The following is a 20,613-nucleotide window of genomic DNA, read 5'->3' as shown; positions in this document are numbered from 1 at the left end:
CTATTTTAATTCCAAAGGCCAAGGGAACTTTATCAGGATGCATAGTATCCTGGATCCATGAAGTAACTGGCCTTTAAAAATAAAAATCTGCCTGCCTCTATGGGAATTTAACATAGGGGTGTCCAGACTTATGCACCCTGTGTGATGCTGCGGCGGAGACAAAGAGAAAGTGGGATCCAAATGCAGTGTAATTTATTAAATAGACTCTAGACTTTACAAAAATAGATTCCGGGAACATGACTCAGGACAGGACAACCAGGAACAGCACTCAAAAATGAAACAAGAACTCACAAAGACTGAACTCAAACACAGCTCTTAAATACAAGGGCAAACAAGCTAAACAAGATAACAAGGGGGCGTGGTCAATCTGAAACACCTGAGGAGACTAATCAACATAATGGGGAACAGATGAACACGGGACATGACAGAGGAACACAGACCTGAATCATTACACCCTGTATTTTAAGGAAGAACATTTATTTATTTACTATACATTATTCATTCACAAAGAAAATTGGTGTCCTTAAAGGTTGGATTTTTCCATTTTTTTTAATTAAGGCATTAAGTTCAATTTCCAAAAGATGATTTTTTATTCCTATTTTTAGTCAACTTTAGCATGGGTGTCTAAACTTATGCATAGCACTGTATGTCCCGATTATCTTGATGGTTCAACAGATTATCTTATCAGATTTTCCCTTGATGTGAGGTGTGTTAAGAGTGTCCGAACCTGCTCGGAAGAACGCCGGAGCCGCCCCGATCGCGAATCGTAAATATTCAACATGATGAATATTTACGATCAGAAATCCTGATGTGTGGGGGGAACTCTGAGGACAAACGCGCGCACGCTCTGGAGATTATCATGTGAAAGGATACAATATCCAATCAGAAAGCGAGATGATGGAAGACGGATACATAACAAATGATCAGCTTGAAAGAAAGGATCAGCTTGTTGATCATTCCAACAATTATTGTTGTTCCAACAACAAAATCATTCCAAACACTATCATTGCAATTTTTTCCTGCATATCATCCGCCATGCTTATTCTGAAGTCTCGCAAGATTTTGCGAGATTTCCTGTGTTCACAGTCGAGACTCCGGTTGAAAATCTGTTAGTGTGTGGTGTGCTGTCTTTGTCACATCATGGCACACCACACACTATAGGAGCAAAACCCTTAAATCTAGGATTTTTGTCCTCATGGTTGTGGTCTGTCACATTTTGAAAATCTTATAAGATGTAAAAAATCTTTTTGTGTGTACCCAGCATTTATGAGTGATATAAAAAATCTTTATTTTTTGAAGAACAGCTGGAATATGAAATGTTAACTTTTCATTACAAAGATATTGCAAGAAAACAACCACACAGGGTAATTTTTTACCTACTCATGCATTGAAGGGTTAATATGGTAAAGTGTAACTAGCACCATTGTATTCCTTGACCCTTACAGTGTGGAGTAAAAATCAACATTCCAGTTTATTCAGAAGCCGAGAGTTAAAGTTTTACGGCGGCCATTTTTTAAACTTCAATATGGCCGCTATATAGACATCTGAGCAAATGCAAACATTGATTTTCTGACTCCTTATACAATAACCTTTCCAAAAAGTAAAACCTTTCCAAAAAAAGTTAAGCAAATCCCCCAAAAAATTCCCCCAAAGTTTAAAATCTGAATATAATGAACCTGACTAATAAAATCGATATTTCTTCAGCTTAAATTAACTCACTTATCTTACATTGAAAAAACATTGAAACAATATCAAATCAATTTTAAATAAATAGATTTACATTTCGTGAGGGTGCCGGGAAACTGCTGGTTGATGTATTTTTACACGCCCCGTCCCTATGTTGGCCACCCCCAAAGACCTGGGCGTAAAGCCATGAGGACTTCTTCTTAGAGATGATAGCCCTGATGGCAGGTCTCTGTCCCTGTCATAGTGTTCAGAGCTGCACCAACCCGAATCTCGCCACTGCCAGAGTGATCGCCCAGAGTAGTTCCCCTTGAATTTTTCATCACAGGAGGAACGCTCAAAGGCAGCAAACTCACATTCCATTCCAACGGAAAACACAAGATTCAGTGTGCATGCTTCGGTAGTCAGGCAAAAGGACATTGCGATCTAGAAAGAGAGCGAGCGATAGGGACCCGTCTCTCGCCCAGATCACGCGAGACCCACGATCGAATTGTGGGTGCTACCCCTTTGAAATAAGCAAAGCGAATGTGAAGCACTTTAACCCTCTGAGGTCAGCAATCACGCCAGCGTGATCTGCTCGCTTTTTTCCTTATCAGTTGAATTGAGACCCGAAATACTCTTTTGACTTTGATTTTACAAACAAGTTTCATACATCAATCGATTCTGTGAAATGTGTATTATTTTTGTGTATACTCACAATAAAAACAAAGTGTTGTGCTTTTTGCCAAATAAAGAAAAATAAACACGAAGCGAGTTCTGCCTTCTCTCTGCCAGTGAAGTCCATTCTGAAACGCGTCCGAAAATGAACAATAACTCAGCGAATACTCAGTCAATCAGGCATACAGACACACAGGCATGAAGCTTGAATTCTCTTCTTTTAAATGAAGTAATTTATATAAAAAACAAATATTCTCAGTTCATGTTATCTGTAAGAAAAGAGCGAGATGTCAGTCGTTCTCATCTCATCTAATTACTTGTAATGTGACTCCGCCCACGGAGAGCGCGCGCTATTCAAACGCAAATGGCTGAGGCAATCCTGCAAACTGTGAACGCCCCCATATCAGCTCGAGAAAACACAAGTTTATTCAGATCATTACTTATTTACACCGTCTCGCAGCGCTGTGAGGAATAATAATAATGGAAAATACCTCAGAAGTGCGGGTATTTCGAGGAGCAAGGATCCGACTGAGCTAAGGAATACTGTAGTAAGTTTTTTTTTCCCTTCTCAAGTGATTCGCGTTTCTGTGTGAATGAATGAACGGCAGAGATGCGCGCTGTTTACCACAGCTCGCACACTCGCGTTTCTGTGTGAATGAATGAACGGCAGAGATGCGCGCTGTTTACCACAGCTCGCACACTCGCGTTTCTGTGTGAATGAATGATGATGTTTTAGCAAACTGTATTGCTATACTGAGATGAGTAAAAATTGACTGAAATATGTTGAAATAAAATGTAGGCTATTTGTATAAGCAACTTATTAAACTGCAAATTAACATTTATATGCCCTAATATTTCATAAAAACAACGTTACAGTCAGGCGAAATATGAAAGACAACATTTTGTTGACTAGATTTGGGTACAGTTTTTACTGTAGAATATACTGCCACATCAAATAAGCTTTTGTTTAGCAATTTCTATATATATAAAATACTATTTTTGTCAAAAATAAAGTCATCAACTAAGATGTTAGCTGTTCCAATGTTGGCTATATTCAAACTAATGAATACATAGATAAAATGTAGACCTATAATCATTTTTTTTTTTACAAAGAAAGAGTACACTTGTTGAAATTGTAATTATTGTTGTAATTGTAACCTTTTTAATAAAATAGCAAAACATATTTACAAGATAGATGTAAGCAAAATCTTAAATGGACAATATAAGTCTTCTTCCAAATATATATTTTGTCCTTGCATTGTGGCTCAGTCAGTGTCACACCTGAATGAATGGCTAATTATGCAGAGTGGGTGGGACATTGTATTCTCAGGTGTAAACCACTCCTCATTCACGCCCCCCTCGCATATTGCCTTTCCAAGCAAAACCTGTTTTACATCAATTTAAATCAATGTATTGTTTTATGTGAACTATAAAGCAAGACTATTTTCACATAATTTTGAAGCCAGAACTCGTAGCAACAACATCCATTAGTCAAAAGTCTTATTGACACATATTTATTATGAGTTTTGTGGTCTTATTTCAGCAACTTTAATTTTTATTTTTTTCAATAACCACGCATAAACATTATTCTCTTAAAAATTCAAAAATATACATGCATGGTGATCACATATTTTGGTAGCCCTGTTTGTGCTATATAGAGTGAATTTACACCTTTGCCATTAACATGTTTATAAATAACTGAAAAAAGCACAAATGTCAGAGCATGTCAGAACATCCCAAGGGCCCAGAAAACCGCTCAGACTCCAAAGGGTTAACTTTGAACTTACAATGCTCACATTTTTCACAAAGACTCTCTCTCAAAGACAAACATCGTTTTAAATTTGTATGTGAAATGTTTTTATGTTTATTATGTCTCATATGTTTCTTTTTTTGGATGACCGAATTCTTTTTGTCTGCAAAACAAATTTACCTGCGGGTATGAAATAAATATACCTTGACACACATTTTTCACAGCATTGTCATACAAAGATGTATTTCACATAACGTAAAGCGCAGCATTGAGTGTAGCTTTTGAAAGGGAACAAGACTCTTTTTTTAAAAAAAGTGAGTAATGTCATAGTAGCATTCTACAACCATTTCTGTGACAATTGTACACTAAAATTAAATTAAAATAATATTATTCCTTTTATTTCACAGAAAACCACTGGGGAGTATAAAGTAAAAAGTGAAGGATCAGATCAACATGAAGAAGAAAAACTTACAAGATCAAAAACCCTTCTTGAAAGACTCTCTCTCAAAGACAAACATCGTTTTAAACTGAGAGCTGCAGATGTTCTTCAGTTTACTAAACATTCATTAAAGTCCCATGAGTCTTGTGCAGAAGAGGAGCTGATTCAAACTTTCATACAAAAACTACTGATGATGAACTACAGAGCAAGACACATTAAAACTGAAGAGAGCAGTGATGAAATTCAAGGAAGCAATGTTTCTTTTAATGAGGCAGACTTTGATGATTTTTTTTTCAACTCAGAGTCTTTGACTGAGAAAAAAATAAGTCACTCTGAGCAAATTAACCCGATGGATGTTCAGATGGCCGTATTTCACTGTGCTGATGGTCTCCTGAAACAGCTGATGGTGACTAAACTGTCCCAGTGTCAGTACGCTCTGCCTCTGCTTGTTCCTGATCTATTCACAGAACAGATTGAGTTTCCTCTCTGGACATTCAGACAAATCAACAAGAGCTGGAAGATGACAAACAACAACCATGAAATCATCAGTCAAACCCAGCCGATCTACAAGGCAGAAACTCCAATGGTATTTTTCTTCAGGTTTGGCTCTGTGTCTTCATCCAAGTCTCAGCTGATGAACAGTCTGATCAATGAGAAACACAACACGTTCTTCCACAGGCACTGCCCAGGCAGCAGCAAATCCAGAGTCCTGATGGATGGAGTGGTGGAAATCGCCTGGTTCTGTCCCTCTGGGAAAAACACGGATAAATTCACTGAATGTGTTGCATTCTGTAATCTACACGGTGATGCAGGAGACCACGAGAAACAGCTGCAGATCCTCTCTGAAATGGCTTCAGTCAATGTTGTTCTATTACCACAACTTCAGAGGAATGACAAAAGCATGATAAAACTTCAACAACTCTTCAAAGTCTCAAAGCCACTAATTTGCCTTTTTGCTCAGGATGAATATACTGTCATTAAGTCACAGGAAGGAAAATACAAAATTGGTCTAAAAGACAGAAATCAGGCGGAAGTATCTGAAGATCTCAGAAGAGCAATAAATGATTGTCTCTCAGAATCATCTTCCACTTTTAGACTTGAAGATGTGACCAAACACAGATCAGAGTATATTATAGTAGATGAGGAAGATGGTGATGACTGCAAGAGAGGAAGAGAAGCAGCACAGCAGATGATGAGTTTACTGAAGGAGAAAGATCTGAGAGAAATCAAAGAATCATTTCTGCCTCATCAGGGGAAACTGTGGCATCAGTGGAGTCAAAAGAACAAAGAATTACATCGACCTCAAGCAGATGAGACAGGAATGGACATCAATAGAAAACACAGAGAACTCATGGAAATTCGTCAACAGCAGCATGAATCTGAAATCAGTGAGTTCACAACATTCTTTATAAATAAAATGAACTCAACTGTCGAATATAAGATGTTTTTCATTAAATGGCTCAGAATCTTCCTGGATGAATATACCTCAAGTGACTTTTCTGTTTTTCTTCACAATTATGATAAAACATGGTCAGAAATTGTAAAACTGAAAGAGAATCATGATAAATCTGAACAACTCAAAGCTGAACAAGCAGAACTTGAGAGAATATCTGAGGATCTTCAGGCTGCAGCCTTTGGTTTGGAGCACATCATGAGGGAGATCGGTCAGATCTATGAATCATGTTCATATGTGAAGAAGCAAAAGAAAGGCCTGCAGGTTCACTTCTCTTCTCTCCCGAGTCTTGCAGCAGAGATGATGATCTCTGGATTTCCACTGGAGCTGATGGATGGAGATGCTGCTAATGTTCCTGTGATCTGGATCTCTGCTGTTCTAGATCAACTCATCCAGAAACTGGGGGACCAGAAAGTCTTTGTGCTGTCAGTTTTAGGGCTTCAGAGCTCTGGGAAATCCACCATGCTGAACGCCATGTTTGGGCTCCAGTTTGCCGTCAGTGCTGGAAGATGCACCAGAGGAGCATTCATGCAGTTGGTCAGAGTCTCAGACGAGATGAAACCACAGATTAACTATAGATTTGACTATATTCTGGTCGTTGATACTGAGGGTCTTCGTGCTCTAGAACTGGCTGGAAGATCAACACAGCATCATGACAATGAATTGGCCACATTTGTTGTTGGTCTGGGAAATATGACACTGATCAACATCCTTGGAGAAAACCCTGCTGAAATGCAGGACATTCTTCAGATTGTTGTTCAGGCCTTCATGAGGATGAAGAAGGTCAGACTGAATCCCAGCTGTTTGTTTGTGCATCAGAACGTTTCAGATGTCACAGCTGGAGAGAAAAACATGGAGGGAAGGAGACGACTGCAGGAGACACTGGATGAGATGACAAAACTCGCTGCCAAAGAAGAAGACTCTGATGCAGAAAGTTTCAGTGATGTCATTAAGTTTGATGTTCAGAATGATGTGAAGTATTTTGCTCATCTCTGGGAGGGAAGCCCACCAATGGCACCACCAAACCCAAACTACTGTGAAAATATTCAACAACTAAAGGAAACGATTAGATCTCAAGGTTCAAAGTCACATGGATTAATGCTGACACACTTAAAAGATCATGTTAAAGATCTCTGGGAGGCTTTACTGAATGAAAAATTTGTCTTCAGCTTCAGAAATTCTCTGGAGATTTCAGTCTACAGAAAGCTGGAGACAGAATACAGCAAGTGGTCCTGGAGTCTTCGCAGTGCTATACTGGAAACTGAGAACAAACTACACAACAAAATAGAAAATGAAGCAATTCATGAGGTTAAAGAAAGTGATATTAAAAATGAACTGAAGAAGACAAGTGAGGAAGTGGAAAAATCAATGTCAGAATTCTTTGAGAAGGACAAAGATAAAGATATACTGATTCACTGGAAAAGATCTTTTGAAATCAAAATCAAAGAGCTTCAGGAAAACATTGTGAGAGAAACAAAGAGGAATTTAAATGAGATTCTTCCTCATCCAGACCTGGAGAAAGAGATTGATGATCAGAGGACACATCATGAAAACACTCTCTATGAAAAGAGCAAAGAATTTGCCTTAAAATTCAAAGACAAAACAAATGATGAAGAAACGCTGAAGAACGAGTTTGATTTGTTCTGGAAACAGAGTGTGAAGAAGATCATCAGAGACACTCCTCCAATCAAAGACATTGATGTAATGAGAGATGTGAAAAAGATCCTCAGTGATATCTATGGAAGTGTTTCTATGGACCACTGGGGGGAAGGCAGTGATATTTTATCTGTGCCCAGTTATTCACATTATGTAAAGGTAAAGAAATCTGGTAAAATTCCAACAGATGTCTATAGATCAGTTAAAGTGAGTATTGGTTCCATTCTTTCTCACGAGGATGAAACTCAAATAAAATCATTAGTCACTGATGTTGATCAGCAGGCAAATAAACTGATTCAGTCGTTTAAAATGTCAAAGATGGGCTACAACATCAGCTATATTAAAGAACTCACAGGTTATATCAAGGCAAGAGAAAGAGAACATCAGAAAGGACCAGTGAAATATAAGTTCAAGAAACAATTCTTCATGGATTTGTGTTTTTCCATCTGTAAGAGAGCAAACAAGAAGATTACTGACCAACACAGACTGTTCAGGTATGCCAATGATCCTGAAACACATTTTGCGAAGAAGAGAGAAGAGTACTACAGTATTTTCCAGAAATACTGTCATGGAGCAACATCAGCTGCCATTTTTGGCGAGATCATCTGTCAGAAACTGAAAGAGCCTATTGAGCAGAGCGTCTGCAAAAAGACTTCCAGAGATCTGACTGATGAAATAATGAAAAACTGTGAATCACTGAATGGAAACAGATCAAATCTGGAGAAACACATCCTGAAGACACTGGCAGAAGATGAGGATTTTGACAAATACATGGATTACATTAATAATCCCAGAGATCACTTCAAGAGTTTCATCAAAGATGAAGTCAGTCGGTACATCACTGATCATTTCAGTGTCAGTGTTTTACCCAAGATGAAGGAGAACATTAAACTCCTGCAGCAGAAGATCATGGAAGCTGCACATGCATCTACTGAACATGTTCAAGAGAACAGAGGAGATGTTGGTTTGTGGTTGAAGAGTTTCACACAGAAGCTCTCAGATGAGCTGATCTTCTCTGAAAAAGACCTCAGTGGAGTCAAACATGATGATGTTGATGATTTCAATCTCCTAGAAGATGGGATAAGACATGAACTTCCTACAGTTGTTTCTGATATAAACACTCATTTCAATGACTTTCTCTGGAAGCTGGACTATAAAGACAGACCAGATGAGCTTCTGGTTGATCACTTCTGTCGGTGCTGTTGGGTTCAGTGTCCGTTCTGTAAAGCCGTCTGCACCAACACCATAGAAAACCATGATGGAGATCACAGAGTTCCTTTCCACCGTATTAATGGGCTAAATGGGTTCTATTACAATGAAACAAAGGATCTTTGTATAGAGTTTTGCTCAACTGTAGTGACAAGTGATCAATCTTTTAAATACTCAGAAAAGTGGTTCCCATTTAAACAATACCGAAGAGCAGGAGGAGTTTATGCGAAGTGGAGCATCACCCCTGACTTCTCTCATCTACCATACTGGAAGTGGTTTGTGTGCAGATTTCAGGATGATATTGAAAAAAACTATGGGAAATCATTTCAGGGGAATGGTGAGATCCTTGAATATTGGAGAAAATACACAAAGGAGGACGCACTTGAAAGTTTAGAGGAATCTTACTCTTTTAAGAAACTTATCTTACCACGTCAATTAAATAGAATTCTCTATAGTGTGTGAAGTAAAAATAAAATATAAGTATGTCAGTCAATTTTGATGATGAAAAGGGTGACTTTTATTTGCAGGGTAGCAACAAAGTACACAAAGCTACTTTGATTCATAAAAACGAGGCACCGTTACTCAAAGTTACACTGGTAAAAATTATTCTGTGTTGAAGTAAATAGTACAGACTTTTTTTTTTTTACTCGTATAAGTTAGATCAGGCAAAAATGTAATAAACAATGTAAATTCTGTATTAGCACTCAATTTAAGCTTGTAGAAATTAAAACGTAAATATCAACATTATAAAATTAAGTAAAACCTGCTCTACTCTCTGATACTGGTGTTCCCATCAAGCACTGGGGCATGAATCATTAATAAGGTGGCATTTTCCTCTGTTTTCTATCTGAATTTACACAGTTTTAGCATTGCTTTTGTTGTCATGTTTTTGTGACACATGGAGTTCATTTTACACCCAAATTTGCCGTATACAACATCAGAAAGATCCGTCCCTTCCTATCGGAGCTACACAACTCCTTGTCTAAGCTCTTGCTCTATCCAGACTGGACTATTGTAATGCTCTCCTGGCAGCTCTTCCAGCATCAGTCAAACCTCTGCAGCTGATCCAGATGCTGCAGCAAGCCCTAAACTCACTGCTTCAGATCTATGTGTCTCCAGAAGCTTGTGTTCTGCAAGTGAACGACGCCTTGTGGTGCCATCATCCCAAAGAGACACAAAATCACTTTCATTGACCTTTATCTGGACGTTTTCCTGCTGGTGGGATGACCGGCGCAACTCAATACATTTTCAAGATCCTTGCTATGTGTACTGTGCTAGACTAACTGGGACTTGTCACTGCACTTGTTGCTTCTATTGTTCTCTTAATTAGTAAGTCACTTTGGATAAAATATAATTGTAAACGTATAAAATAAGTTCTATTAGAGCATAAAGGTTTACTGCAATTGCCTTTTAATGTGGATATTTTTACATGTTCTAAATTATATACTAAGCTTGTATTTCCTATAATTCATATATCTTGATGTTCAGTGTTTGTTTAATGACTAATACTGTAAATGTGCTGTTATTCTGTACTTATACATTTAGTTAATTGAACATAAATTGACTAAATTTGCTATTATTAAGTACTTAATTAGAGATTGGTCAAAAAAAGTTGTGAAATTGGATCTGTAAAAATAAAAATGAAAACTAAATATACAAACTTTGTATTTGAGTTTATGTACTTATTGCATTTTTATACATAACTTCATAGTTATTTTACACAGAAAAACTATATATTAAAAGAAAATTACTGTAGAGACAGCATTATCATAAAATAACTTAAAAAAAACGAAATTTACAGATTAACCTGAAAGTTAAATGTTTTTTAATGTAATTTGACATAATTTTTCCACGGTTAAATAAACCATTATCAACAGTAATATACTGTGATTTAATTAATTTTGACCGTAAAGTCAATTCTGATTTTTTTTAAACGGAATTTCAAAAATTAAATTTTGTGAAATGGTTATTTGCTGTAATTTAATGGAATCCGTCTGGAAACTCTTTTTTACTGGATTTTTTTTTTTACTGTGTGATTTCTGACTCTTTGGTTGAAATCCAAAGCCCATAGAGAGCTGTCCTCGGCTCTCCTTGACTTTTCTGCTGCTGTTGGTTCTTTTTAAGGTGGATAGGCCTAATATAGGCTACAATTAAAGTATTTTCTGAACTTTAATTTCCCACAAATTGCATTTCCAAATAAATAAATGGATGCATGCAAAAATACATATATGCATAAATAAATAACTTGATTAGGCTACTGAATAAATAAATAGGCATACACATTATAAATAATCTGTATTCATATGTATTAATCATGTTGATAATAACAATGTTGATATTTGTAAAATATTACATATTAATCATGTAAATTTCCCGCACCTGACATAGACATCCAAAAAAAAATTACCCAGTTTAAAGGTCAAATGTTGAACGTCAATATGACGTCAAATTTGGGTCATGGTTGGACCTCCAAATAGTGGACCTAGTTTGGACATCGAAAAGATGTCCAGAATTGGTCATGGACTGACGGACCCAATATAGACATGATCTGCATGTCTATTCGACGTCCAATGTTTAATAGGACCGTGGTTGACGTCAGAAGGACTGATTTGCTAATAATCAGCTGAAGAGATCAAGAGCTGGTAATATGTCTGTGTGATCACGGATAGCTGATTGGGACGGTGACCTGGCTTCCCCTTCCTTTTTGTCTTATCTTCTGTTGTTCTGAACACTTTGTTGCGCATTGCCGCAATGTTCCGTCTCACCTCATCATTTGCACCTGTCAGACAAGCCCACATCAAGTGACCTTGACATCAGGAGATTGTGAGACCTGAGTATTAATCCGTTTGGACACCCCCGCACTGTTTCAACTGGAGGACTGTGTGTTTGTGGGGTCTGTTTGGTACATTTATTGTTTGTGTGAATGAACTCATAAGTTGTTTCGAGTTGTTTGAGTGTATTGGGTGTTTGGAACCTTACTTTTTAAAGCTAGCAGCTGATTTTATTGCCTCACCTCTGATTCATATTTTTAACCTTTCTCTTGTCTTAAATGAAATTACACTATGGAAATTAAAAATTCCCCTGTTTAAAGGTGGAGATGCCACACAGCCAAATAATTGCCGGCCCATTTCCAAGCTGTCCGTCTTGGCCAAAGTCCTCGGAACATTTGTCTAAGGACTTTCTGTCTGTTAATAATACCCTGTCTGATTTTCAATCTGGTTTTAGAAAACATGGCACAACTACAGCCGCCTTAAAGTACTAAATGATTTTATTGAATCTGTTGATAACAACTGATACAACAACTTACTGAGATAACGACTTGTCAGTATTGGATTATCTGAACATTCTATTGGTTGGTTTAATAACTATCTCTCAAATAGAACGTAATGTGTACAGGCAGAATGTTTTATCTCTGGTTCACTCAATGTAACTAAAGGTGTGCCACAGGGGTCAGTCCTAGGACCACTCCTATTTACTCTATATAAATAATATTAATTAAAATGTTCATAATGTGAATTTTCATTATTACACTGATACAGTTATAGTTCAGTATCCACACCCAATCTGGCTCTCTGTTACAACTTGCGTTTTAATATTGTTCAGCGTAACTTATTAAAATTAAAACTAGTTTTAAATGCTGATAAAACAAAATTCATGTTTTCTAAATCAAAATCAATCCCTCAATCTTCCTATTACTATGTCCCAAGGTTCAGAGATTGATTTTGTGTCTCAGTATAGGTATTTGGGGATTTTAATTGATGACGCTCTCTCCTTTGGCGCTCATGTTCAGCAATTGGTGAAAAGATTGAACATGAAATTGGGTTTTTACTTTAGAATCAAATCCTGTCTTTCCTTTGTGGCCAAAAAGAGGCTTGTTGCAGTCTGTACTGTACTTGTAAGGTTTTTCTCCAGTGTGGATCCTCTCATGTGTTTTAAGATGTGATGACTAATTGAATCTCTTGTCACAGTGTGAACACTTGTAAGGTTTTTCTCCAGTGTGAATTCTCTGGTGCAGTTTTAAACCGTCCGCTGTAGTAAGTCTTCTCACACTCAAAGCACATGTACTCTCTCGACTGAAACTCTTTCCACACTGATCACATGTGAACGGCTTTTCTCTGGTGTGGATCCTCATGTGTTGATTACGATGTGTTATGTGTGTAAAACTCTTTCCACATTGATCACATGTGAACGGCTTCTCTCCAGTGTGAATTCTCATGTGAATCTCGAGACTTTGTTTGGTTGTGAAACTCTTTCCACACTGAGTGCAGGTGAAAGATTTCTTGGCTCTTCTTTTCTTTAAAAATATATTTTTAGTCTTTGAGTGACTTAAGGCGAGACACTACAGGTGAATAGGGTAAAATTTTAAATTAATAGATATCTCCATGAAACTTCCTCAGTTGATTACTTACACAAGTATATAAAAAAATGTATTACAAGTTTTAGAAATGTGTATGTTTAATTATGCAAATTAGACATTATCTCATTAAATATGCACGATTTTGCATATATTTTCGGTAGATAGATCTGAACATATGATAAAGCCTGGTGCAAAATTCTTTTTTCATTTTGTTTACACACAAGATGAAAATAAAAACTCAGGGGGATTTCAGGATATATGCTTTCATTACCTAGGGAATCAAAATATACTGTCCATAGCCATAAAAAAATTATTTTCACCATATTTTGTTTTTATTAAAATGTCACATAAATCAGGCCATGAATGATTTATTAACAAATCCCTCTGAAAATATCTTCAGAATACTGCTAAGTGTATAACTGGAAAGTTTGGTGTACACAGCTGCTACATAGGCTGAGATGTTTGTACTGGAGAATGACAAAAAAATCATTTTGAGAAAACGGTAGATAAAGATTTAAATAGCTCTAAATGAGAAATCGTTGTTAGCTTTAAATCCCCCTTTGGACATTCACGATTGGTTACTGATAGAAAGGAAATGCCCATATTTGGGTTACATAGCGTTGTGCAGGAGACTCAGAGCTTCACAATGATACCGGTCATGACAGACTTCAGTAAACAGACGGATCTTGGCATGTCGCGTTGGAATAATAACTTCCTGGTAAATTCGGGAGAAACTTACTGCCGCAAATAAACAAAATGTAATAAAATAAACATCTTAATGTATATTTTCAATGTTTTCTTTATAGCAGTTTGAAAGAACACATATTGAAGGAGTAAACTAGCCCAAAATCTCAAAACTGAGCACTGCATGAAAAATCGACGTTTTTGCCTGCCGTGTCTCGCCTTAAAGGTTTTTCTCCAGGTTGGACATGATGTTCCTCCTTCACTTCACTCAGCTCTTCACTCTCCTCCTTCACTTCACTCGGTTCTTCACTCTCCTCCTTCACTTCACTCAGCTCTTCACTCTCCTCCTTCACTTCACTCGGTTCTTCACTCTCCTCCTTCACTTCTCTCGGTTCTTCACTCTCCTCCTTCACTTCCATCGGGTCTGACATGAAAGAAACAAATGTGTCTCGTGCCGTGTCTCACCTTAAAGGTTTTTCTCCAGGTTGGACATGATGTTCCTCCTTCACTTCACTCAGCTCTTCACTCTCCTCCTTCACTTCACTCGGTTCTTCACTCTCCTCCTTCACTTCACTCAGCTCTTCACTCTCCTCCTTCACTTCACTCAGCTCTTCACTCTCCTCCTTCACTTCACTCAGTTCTTCACTCTCCTCCTTCACTTCACTCGGTTCTTCACTCTCCTCCTTCACTTCCATCGGGTCTGACATGAAAGAAACAAATGTGTCTCGTGCCGTGTCTCGCCTTAAAGGTTTTTCTCCAGGTTGGACATGATGTTCCTCCTTCACTTCACTCAGCTCTTCACTCTCCTCCTTCACTTCACTCGGTTCTTCACTCTCCTCCTTCACTTCACTCAGTTCTTCACTCTCCTCCTTCACTTCACTCAGTTCTTCTCTCTCCTCCTTCACTTCACTCAGCTCTTCACTCTCCTCCTTCACTTCACTCGGGGTTCTTCACTCTCCTCCTTCACTTCACTCGGTTCTTCACTCTCCTCCTTCACTTCACTCGGTTCTTCACTCTCCTCCTTCACTTCCATCGGGTCTGACATGAAAGAAACAAATATTACATTTAATTTTCAGTACATCAAAATAACTCAAAGAGAGGAATATAAAGTGAAAGGACATGAAAGTGAGCCCTGATGTAATAGTAGAAAGTAGACAACTGTTATGAAATATTGTGATAATTTGATACCTTTTTATAAATTGATTATATGTCCTTGAAACTTTCCATGAATGAGGAAAATTTATCTTCCAATTATTATTTTTAAAACATTATAGGCACGAATCCCATGTTTCTTTAGCAAGAACTATTAAATATATTTGATCAATGACACAATTATCTAACATGATATTAACATTAAATTATACCATGGTCTGGGTGAATACTCGATTCTGATTGGCTGCAGGGTGTCCGTTAAAAAGTGATAATGTACACCTAAATAAACCGTCAGGCGTAACCAAGGAAACCAAGTTATTGTTTGTAACTTGTAACTTTAGATTTCGATTGTAAAACTAATTAAAATATAAACTAATGTTTTAAAAATGTGTTATTTGGCAAGTGACCATGGTATAAGCGGGTTAATGCCCTTCGAGGTGTCCATTGTCAGGTATTAATGGACTTTGGCGGAGGCAACCGCTTCTGCCGTCATCCATTAATACCTGATAATGGACACCTCGTCGGGCATTAACCCTTACATATACAACACTGCCATATTTTGACACCAACTTTGAGATTGATATTTATTTGACTAAAACATTTTAATTATTAATGGCCGTTCACAGAAGACTTTTCCTTGCACTGACTTCCATTCATGCGCATGTGAAAGTGGGACACCAGAAACACAAGCTCAAGTGAATTACCCTGTGAGAAATAACACAAGCGTTTAGCATTCAAGTGGAGAGGATTGTTTATTTTTACATTTTGAATTATTATTATTTGTTATTTGTTAAATTTATTGACGTCATTTCACGACTGTTGCAGCGTCTGTAGAAACTTCACAAGCTCAAAGTGTAGAGTGGCCATAACTTTAACTGGCTTTAAATTAACTATTTTATTAGCATTATCTGTGTCCTAAATGTTTCACTCAACCCTGTTACTCCTGACATGATTTTCCTCCTTTTAAAAACTGACACACACAGGAAGTGACATAATCTGGGCTCTTTCTACTGCATGCTGGGAAGACAAGAAAATAATAGGCTTGTTTGAGATTAGCAAAATCATCTCGAGAGTGATCACCGCGAGATGCATGCTGGTTAGAAATGTGTCCGAGTGCGGTCCGCCTTGCTCTGATGTCATGATGACGTGTGTCTGAAACTCTCGCGAGCGCAAGGCAGATTCTGCAGTCGAGGGCAGTTGCTCTCCACCGACTGCGCTGATCAAAAGCACGATGGGAAATGACTTGCTGACGACACAGCTTATTGCTCATTGGTTTAAACAACCGTGATGTATTGTTCTCTGTATAAATGTTTGAATTTAAAACTCTGATATCGTGTTTTTATGTCTATACATTATGTGTGAGTATTCCCAAACTCTCTGACAGTAATCTCTATGGGTTATTTGATTGTTGTCATATTTATATATAAAAAAATATATATAGCCTATAAAACATGTCTATAATTAAAGTAAAAATTAATGATAAACACGTCTTTGGGGTATGTAATAAAATAACAAGTACTTTGGGTATCTTGTTTATTATATTTATTTTCATATAAAAGCAACAGAACTTAAATTACATCCAGTTTATTAGCAACACTGTGCATGAGCGTGAATCCGGTGAATCCCGCGATATCCATCTCTGATCTCACAGGTGTCAGATCCACTGCGAGAAGAGACAACTGTCCGGCTTGCCTGCGCTTTTTTCACTCCTCCTCTCACTGCAGCCGCCTACTCTCGACTACATTTCAGGCGAGGCAAGGCGCATCTCAAACAAGCCTATTCTCAATCCATTGTCTCAGTTTTTACACAAACTGTAGCATTGACTGTATTCATCAACCCTGTCACCAAAGTTACTGTAAGAAGAATCTCTATAACTATGAATAACTTGTATGATATTTAACAAATACAACTTTATCAGTAACTTGGTGTTTACTGATTATTCCTAAAAATATATATTTTGTAAACTATGTTGAAAATGACTAAACTTCTGGTAACGTTGTTGCAAATTGGGAACCAGATATAAAATAAATGTAAAATAAAACAGATAAAATAGTATTTAGCTTGATCTGATGTTGACAATCAATATAAAAATGTCTCAAATCTCCCTTTACTGACCATTTGTTGAAGAAAAACCCAGAACATTCTGTACCGTTTCATAGTTGAACTGTTTATCTAAATGTGATGAAGTGCTTGAATGTTTCTAACATGAATGTTCTTCAGCATCATGAATGAATGAAGAATAAACACCAACCTCTTTGTTCTTCAGGATCTTCAGTGTGTTTCATTCTGCAGGGTTCTGGATCACTCATGTTCTCACTGTCCTCTTTAATAAACTCAGTCTTTGCAGATTTCAGCTCTTCCTGATGCTCTGATGCTCGTCTTCACTTGTAGCTGATGGGAATTTACAGCATTTATTGGAGAATTACTGTGGGAGGAGCTTCACTGATGATGTGATAACAGTGGGAGGAGCTTCACTGATGATGTGATTGCAGTGGGAGGAGCTTCTCTGATGAATTACAGTGGGAGGAGCTGATCTGCCAAAATCAAAAATATAAATCACTGAGTTTGTTTTTATAATAAATGACACTTCTAAGCATTTATGTCTGTCTATCTATTCATCGTACAGTAACTGATGCCAATTCATTAATTATTTTTATTGCTAATCCTAACATTATTCTGCTTCTTCATTAAAATACAGGTATCTAGAAATATAGAAAATAATATAAATAATTTTAATTCTTTCAAATATAAATAATGGTAAGAAAAACTGTTAAAATCATAAAAACAGCAATAAAAGGTACATAAAGTAGCCAACAAATCCCCTCAGTCTGCTGACACCAATGAAATGAGCTTTAAGTGTCAATTTACAGGAGATCTGAAGACATCAGCATAATAAATGAGGTGAAAACAGGAACTATTGTCATGAAATAAAGAGTGTTTTCAGCAGATCTGTTAATATTGATGAGCCTCAGACTATCAACACTCATTCAACAAGCCATTCAGGATCATCAGCAGATCATCTCACTTTATTCTGAGTGTTTGCTGTTAGAAACACATTATTTGAGTCAGGATACATGATAAAAGCCTGTAAAACTGCTCTACTGAAAGAAAATATTGTAATTTCTCACAGTATGACATGGATAAAACATCAATAACACAAAAACAATCACTATGACACTCATCTTCATCAACCACTACAGAGAAGTAATTACAGCAGCATAATATGTCCACATTAATCTAAATATAGTTTGATCGTATGATAACATTAATCACTATAAAGTAGTTAGATCGTTAAAAGAATAACATTTTATATGCGAAGAAACTGAAAATTTTCATAAATCTTTTAAAGTTAAAGAGCACCACTAAAAAGCACTATTGTTCCAAGAGTAAAACGCTATTCATATTTATTAGTAAAGCATTTAGCAGTCTCTGTTCCAGTATGACACTTGAGATCGATTCACATTAATTCCCTTCACAGATCTTAATCTTTGACTTTTGACTTGACGAAACAATCAGACAAACGAACACAAAATCGCTCAGGTCTGAATGAACTCAACATATTCTCCTCATGCTTGTGGTGGTTACAAAAGATAAATAATAGTAAATAAATATGTGATAATATGTGATGGGACGCGCATTTGTTTTCGTGGTGCAAAAGTTCCAGTGCATCTTTCCCCGCGATGCTGCCTGGGCTAGACTCTGACTGCGGGCAGTTGGCCATCAACCACAGACACATCTAAACTATGGGCCCTATTTTAACGATCTGAAACGCAAGTGTCAAAGCGCAAAGCGCAAGTAACTTTGTGGGCGGGTCTTGGCACTGTTGCTATTTTCCCGGCGGGATAAATGACTCTTGCGCCAGGCGCAAATCTAAAAGGGGTTGGTCTGAAGTAGCTTCATTATTCATAGGTGTGGTTTGGGCGTAACGTGAAATAAACCAATCAGAGCATCATCTCACATTCCCTTTAAGAGCAGACGCGCTTTTTCCTTGGCGTATTGCTATTATAACGGCGGTTTTGCCAGGCGCGCGCCAGGAGCGGTTCACAGCCGAGGAGAGCAACGCTCTCGTCACGGCCGTAAAAGAGAGAGAAGTGACATTGGGGATGGAGAAACACACCCAAATTAGCTTCGGTTAAACAGGTATATAATAATGTGGGTAAATGTGTAAGCTAGATGTATGCTTTTATAATAAATCTATCTATCTATCTATCTATCTATCTATCTATCTATCGTTCTATCGTTTGTAATAATATGATTTGCAAAAATGAAAACTGCTGCTTCTGTGTAGATTAGAGAATCAAAGTGTATGCGCGTTGTGCACACGCTATACATTATGGTCAAGCATGCGCCCTTAAAATAGCATAATGAACAACGCGCAACCCTCCACCCTCCTTTTCTATCGTTTCAGAGGTTTGTGTGTGTCTAAAATGTAACCCTGATTGTTTTACATGCCTTTTGTTAAATAATCACTCGTTATTAAACTTTTGATATTTCGATAATACCTCAATTGTATGGAACGAATTTGTGCAAATTTCTATGTCACTGTCCATCTTTATTATGTGGGTTTAGGGGGCGCGTAGATCTAGGCTATGTACTGAACTTTTTTTTTAAGCAGAAAATTTCTTATTTTCAAATATGCATTTATAGTGTGTATATAAACAAATATATATTTTATAATGACATAATTATACATATACATGTTATATGTTTTAAATACAATTATAATTAATGTAGGCTAATATATGTAGCAGGGCATTCAGTTACTTTTGAAAGGACAAAAATAAGGCGTTAGTGTATTTCATTAGACTTTAACTTTGCCAGCTATAAAAAAAATCTAGCATTTCCTCACGTTTTACCACTTTAGTGACAGTCGATATGCATGCATGGGCCACTGGCTATGACAGTTGTTATCCTTTGTTGTGTAATAAGAAGGAACGGCTTCTAAACAGGGATTAAATATAACATTGGTGTGATAGTGATGGGTGGAAGTGGTAATAAGAAAATATCCAGTTCATTCCTTATTAAATGTGCAATAACAGAAAAAAAAAATCCTTATTTTAGATTGCATATTTGAGTAACAAAAATGTATGGGTGGAGTTTTTTAGGCATTGTGTTTCTGTTACCTGTCTATATTGTGTTTTGGATTGATGGGAAAGGGAGATGGAAGTTATATAAGTAAGATTAAAAACAATGCTTAAAAGCAGTGATTTTTTTTTTTTTTTTTTTTTAAACAAACAAATCACACGAGGCTAAATGGGGAATCATAATACCATAACTGTATTACTACTACTGTTTATCATTTGTCCCATTTTTGTGTCCTTTGTCTCTTTCAACACAAGAAGCACAAAGGGGATCTAGTGGATCCTGAAGACTCCCTGCATTGACGCTGTACCCTCACCTTCAGTCTCAGCTCCTTGGATTTTGCAAGACTTTCCTTGCTCCTTATTTTTAATAAACATTAAACTTCCCAGTGTTGGTCTTTGTGAAAAAGTGCAGATACACCCACGTATGATTAGCGCACAGTTTAGCACAAAATCTTTAGTTGTATTTAAATCGCTCCTGCTGACTTGAGC

The 20,613-nt window shown here is 37.1% G+C and overlaps 1 protein-coding gene across 2 annotated transcripts in view; it reads left to right on the top strand.

Annotated features, from left to right (window-relative positions):
* LOC311094412 (interferon-induced very large GTPase 1-like) overlaps positions 1-10,477 on the top strand; it is a 46,221-nt gene extending 35,744 nt beyond the window's left edge. The window contains exon 3 of one of the 2 annotated variants that reach the window (XM_084132372.1): positions 4,498-10,477. In XM_084132372.1, coding sequence (XP_083988498.1) covers positions 4,498-9,309 — 4,812 coding nt within the window. In that variant the 3' untranslated portion in view covers positions 9,310-10,477. The remainder of the gene's footprint in view (positions 1-4,497) is intronic. The other variant, XM_084132373.1, reaches the window with a different exon arrangement.
* The last annotated feature ends 10,136 nt before the right edge of the window (positions 10,478-20,613 follow it).

This window comes from Abramis brama, assembly GCF_963993115.1.
Source record: "Abramis brama genome assembly, chromosome: 1".
NCBI lineage: Eukaryota > Metazoa > Chordata > Actinopteri > Cypriniformes > Leuciscidae > Abramis > Abramis brama.
This window is presented reverse-complemented; position numbering and strand designations above follow the sequence as displayed.